Here is a 5751-nt window from a genome sequence, read left to right on the forward strand (position 1 = left end):
TTACTATTTCTGATATCAATCTCTTATTAAGAGAGCTCTATATCCAAAATCCTTAATATTATCCCAATCAAACATTAGTTATTCTTTATACGGTTATTCTTTATACAGTGGTTAGAATCATTGATAGGGATTTGTTCCTGTTATCGATATTGAAAATGTGTTCATGCATTCTCGTTTTTAATTGTTTCATTGTCTGTTCAACATATTGATCGCAATCACAACACGAGATTTTATAGACAACATTCTAATTTTGTGATCAATTGGTCTTTCCCTTTTTTTATTAAATTCTTTAATATATTCAAAATTGTGTAAGCTAATTTACAATTAAACATATTCGCAATTGGCGTAAATTTTTCAAAAACAGTATTAACAAAAGAAACTATAAAAAATTTGTCTTTTATTTTATTATTGGTATTATTGTAGTTATTAATATAAAATTTAATCCATTTTTTAATAGTCGAAAAAATAAATTGTATTGGATATTCATTGTTTAAAAAATTTTTTATAGAATTAATCAAATTATTTTATTGGAAACGAAGGTGACTTAATAAAAGATTTTGTCCACAACACCATATATCCTTCTCTTATGACACACTAGGTGATGTGAGTAATATTTAAGGAATCTACCGAAAAAGATTGCTTTGCGATATCCGATCTTCATATATAATTAGTAAAGTATACAAAAAATTCAGTTTTCTGTCTATACCCTGTCTATTCCATGATAAATTGCAATCTAGCGTGTAAGGAGTTAAACACATTCAAACAATCATGAATATTTTCAGACGGAGCAGCCAAAATAATATCATCTACGTATCGGAAATAAAATAATAATCGTGCGGGCAACATACTAATCACTTTTTTTTCGAAGTCTTGCATAACTATATCTGCTAGAATTGGAGATAAGGGTGATCCCATAGGAATACCAAATATTTGTTTGTAGAATTTATTGTTAAACATTAAAAAAGTGGAATTTAATTGAATCTTAAATTTTTCTAAATTCTTCTAAAGACATTTTCGTTTTTGACGAGATATATTTCCACTCTTTTTTACATTATCAAATACTAAATCTACAGGTACATTGATAAAAATAGAAATCACATCAAAAGAGATTAAAATATAATCAGGATCAAAACAAATATTTCTTAATTTATCAATAACAGATCACAGCTATCTTGATATGATTTGGAATTTCAGATATAGAATCATTAATAATGTGCAAAAACAGCGAAATATTATATAAAGAGCTGTTAATGAAACAATAATTCTAAGTAGGTTTCCCTCTTTATGGATTTTTGTAATCCATAAGCTCTGAAGGAGTGTTCAATTTTTTTTCACTAAACATCAAAAGTGGCTTAGTAAAAATCCAAAATTTGAAACAATTTTCAATAATTTCTTTTCTTCATTATGATTTTCTTTGATTCATAAGGAAATATACATATAATATAAAATTTTGTATTTTATTTTGTTTCTTATACCGTTTTCTAGGGTATATGGGATATGCTGTAGAAGTAGTAATGTTGTTTTAAGAGACCGCGCCTAGATGGGGTATCTTTGAATAATTGGTCCTCACAGGATGCCCAGCCCTCATGACTCCGCGTATTATATCTGGGCAACCGCCTGTGGCTAAATTGTGTGAGGATTTGCCTAAATATGTCTAAAAATAGTGGAGAATAGACTATTGCATGCGAGATTGCAACAACCAATACGGATACAGTATTGCGACGCAGAAAGCAAAAGGAAACTACTGCGCTATCTTTCCCAAGAGATCATGTTGTCTCATAGGAATATAATGATGCCTGGCGAGTGGCAATCGGCGCTGTTCTGCAGACAATGGGAAATTGACTACTGGACATGCGAATGCGGATCATTGGGCATCGCATGCGAAATCAATGATGAAAATGGAGATGGAGATGAAAAGGATGCCTTTGTCGGTAGAATTATATAACTATATAACGAATGGGGAATCGTAGAATGTCCATGGTTTGCGACAAGCAAATAAGCTCTTGCTTTTGTGTAATGAGAAACAACATCATGGTAGCCGAAATAGGGGAGACGTACTGGCGTGGGTATAGACATTTCAGGTATGCGGACATCTATTTTTCTAATCCTTATGAGAGCAGTCGCACATGACAATACACTGCATAGCAGGTTGAGAAGGTCGGTTCTGGGTTATCAGACTATTACTATTATACTTATCAGTGATAATTTTAATACTATTCAGATCGAACCCTGTTACTGTGAATGTTATCCAGGTTAACGCATCGACATTGGCTGCTCCGGATGGAGAGGTCGATGGTTTCTATATACTAGTGAAAGAAATATGGAGAAGAATACGCAGGCATGAATGCATGATCATTATGAGCGATTTCAACGCTAAGATTGGACAAACAACTATTGATATCTGTATATGTAACATTGCATATGGCATAGAAGTGCGTAATGAACGGATCGAGAGATTGTCGCAGTTTTGCATCGACAATGATCTGGTCATTGCAAACAGCCTGTTTCAGCACTATATACGTTGACTGTACACGTGGACTTCTCCGGATAGTAACACGAAAAAAGGTCAGCTATTCGTGCAGAGTTGTGGAGAGATGGTCTTCTGGGTACAAATATCAAAATAACGATTAGAGCCGTGGAGAAGATGAAATCCGGTGAAATGATCCAGAACGAAGGTCGAGGAGGCCGTACGTATTTTCGAGCAGCATCGGGACTAAATTCTGATTGGCAATCATGATTACTATGCATCTGACAAAATATTAAAACTACATGGATGGTTTTCAATGCTTCATTTTTAAAAAATGGCGTATTTATCATATTTTGTAATTTTGAGCGACTTGAGCGCACTCTGTATGCGATTTTATGTATTATATATTTGACAATCCTGATTGTGCACTATCCCACACCAAACGTTAATAATTTCTTAATTTTATAATATTTCATAATTTTTGTTGGTTAACTTATCTTAATCAGGATTGTCAATAGACTAGATGATTACTTCTTAAATTCACTTAGTTGTGATTTGTAAAAATGGCTTCATCAGTAAATAACACATTGGTCAAAAAAAATTATTATTTTGCATTATATTTATTCTAATATCCACTGACAAAATTGAATGCGATTTTGGAAATCATCGCCATGAAAATATTGATGTATAAATATGTGGTAAGGATAAGATATGTGGAATCTATTCTGGTGAAAAAGTATTTGTAAAATACTTTTTCTATTGACATTGTTTTTCTCTCTCAATCATATTCAATTATGTAAAGAAGACCTTTATTGTATCATAATGGATCTTGTTGCCCAACAGTATTTTTATATTTTGTCATGCACTTACATATAAATTTACATGTACTGCTGATAAAATAGCAATTTCATTAATTCATTTCATACCTTTTTGCTTAATTTATTTTAAACTCGATGCTACCAGTTTCTTTAAAAATTTTTTTCACGTATGAAATGATGTCAAGCTGGTATCAAGAACTTTTCAAAACATTACAATAAAGTTATTTTTCATAAAGTTTCGAGTTATGAGAATTGAAAGTCACAGTATCGCATTAACACGTAATTACGCAAAGTGTTCGACCGATGACTAAAATCTCTTGAATGTTTTCAGAATTATGTCCTAACATTTGTTAAGGTCAAAGTTATTGAAGATTATACCTGTTATTTTCATTTTTACAAATGAATTCTTAGTGCAAAAATGAAAATGAAACAGGTACAACCTCCAATAGAATTTAACAAATGTTATCCAAGACAAGAGGTTTTAGTCATTGATCGGACATCTTACGTAATACTAATGCCGGTAGTACTGTAACTTTCAAGCTTTATAACTTGAAAAATACTTAGTGAAAAATAACTTTATTATAGTATTTTGATACTAGCTATTAGATTCATTAAAAATAGGATATACAATTTTTAAAAATCGATTTAACCTTGACTTGATCTCGATGACGCTAATCAAAGTCAAGCGGATGTAAGTAGATATTTTTAAACCTACAACTTTTGTCTAAAATTTTCGTTGATTTCGAAATCAACCGTCTCTAGATTTGTACTTTCAATACACTCTTATAAATTCACATAGAAATTATTTAAAGCATCTATGATCTAGATTCAACCGTCATAAGTATTAAACTCTTACTTGTAGTATATTCACATATATGGTTTTAAGGGGATGCCGGAGTGCCCTGTTTTATTAACGAAATGTGATTAATTTTCCCCGGCTCGTTTTTCTTAATTGCACTTATGGATTGAAAAGTCCTTCTTTACAATTAAAGTATCGACAACAATGCTGCCAGTTACAATTTAATACGAAAAACGAAAGAAAATTAAAAATTGTAGTTTTATCATCGGTTCCTGCAATTGACTCGTCGCAATATGTGTTGTATATAAGAGTTTCAGATTTTACCCGTTAAAATAAATAGTCAGCAGCCTACAGAAAACCTCGAAGAACATTATGTGTTTGTTCTACTGCCTGTAGAAATGAGCTAGGAGTTTTAGTATAAGAGAACAGAGTCGCCAAAAATTTGTATGTTACAAATAAAATTGACATGAAGCCACCCAACACTATTTTAGTTAAGTAAGTTCCTCGATATTGCGACAGCAGCGCTGTCATCAAGTATGCCTCAGCAGAAACGATCAGAATTATCAATTTACTCAAACCCATAACAAGCTTCTTACGTGTTCTGGTCAAAATTTTTTTTCTTGAGAGAAAAAATAATAATAAAACAAATATGATATTAGTTATTTCAATTTTTATGTACAAATAATATCTTTATAAACAAGAAATATACAATATTATTCATATATATTATATCATTGTCAGTTGATTTTCAACTCTGCCCGAAGCATTGAGTAGTAATTTCACTCGTAGAATATAAATGAAATTTTCGTAGACTCCGTTCTCTTATACTAAACCCTTAGCTCTACAAACATTATTCTTTGAGATTTTCTGTAGGGCGCCAGCTACTTATTTCAAACGTACAAAATCTGGAATTGTTACATACAGCATTTTTTACTTGGTTCGGATGTCAAAGCGTCAAACAGCACTTAATAGGAAACGTTATTTCTCTCATCGCCCACGCGCAAATATAGAAATAGATTGAATCATTATGTAAACCAGCAATATATTATTAGCTGGAAACGTCATATATTATGTATATATGACAATAATTTTAACATATTTTTCTATATACAATATAAAAAAATATATATTAAAATAAAATCGTTGCTTAGAAAAAGTCATGCATTTTTGCTACATCGGCGATGCAATTGAATTGCAGAATGAATTATCGAAACAGAAGTATGACAGAGTGAGACAGAGAAAAACAAAAAAGGATAAAAGCCGATTGTAATCGGTGAGTAAGTATACTAGGCGGGTTCTAACCCATGGGACTTGAGAGGGGAACGCGGGGCGCGGGGGGGTATTCGTTGGCGCGGGGGAAGGCGCGGGGGGTACTCATAGGCACGGGAAGGCACCAGCGCTATCAGCTGTTAAACATAGGACCCTCGGTCAATGGATTACGTAAACATGATGACATTTCATTATGCATTCCATATTTTTTTTCGTCACCTGCTGCCACGGACTCCGCATCCACTTCAAAATGCGTTTTTAGGCCGCTGCCGCAGCCGTCGCGATCGCCACCGCTATCGCCGCTGCCGCCGCAGACCCCGCGTTCACTCCAAAATGCGCCGTGGTACTAACGCAAACAAGTTTTTAAAGAAAAAAAAAAATATACATATATATAATAA

At 32.8% G+C, this 5751-nt stretch overlaps 1 protein-coding gene across 1 annotated transcript; it reads left to right on the top strand.

Annotated features, from left to right (window-relative positions):
• The first annotated feature begins 1956 nt into the window (after positions 1 to 1956).
• Positions 1957 to 2525, top strand: LOC108688399 (craniofacial development protein 2-like). The gene is made up of 2 exons (XM_018194644.1): positions 1957 to 2081; positions 2222 to 2525. The coding sequence occupies exons 1-2, from the start codon at positions 1957 to 1959 to the stop codon at positions 2523 to 2525; spliced, it is 429 nt and encodes a 142-aa protein (XP_018050133.1).
• The last annotated feature ends 3226 nt before the right edge of the window (positions 2526 to 5751 follow it).

Source organism: Atta colombica, unplaced genomic scaffold, assembly GCF_001594045.1.
Source record: "Atta colombica isolate Treedump-2 unplaced genomic scaffold, Acol1.0 scaffold232, whole genome shotgun sequence".
NCBI lineage: Eukaryota > Metazoa > Arthropoda > Insecta > Hymenoptera > Formicidae > Atta > Atta colombica.

Bases quoted from the DNA above. Each gene is read 5' to 3' on its own strand.
- LOC108688399 (XM_018194644.1), top strand. From the start codon at position 1,957: ATGGGGAATCGTAGAATGTCCATGGTTTGCGACAAGCAAATAAGCTCT. The intron at 2,082-2,221 runs GTATGCGGACAT...AATACTATTCAG, and splicing joins CGTGGGTATAGACATTTCAG to ATCGAACCCTGTTACTGTGA.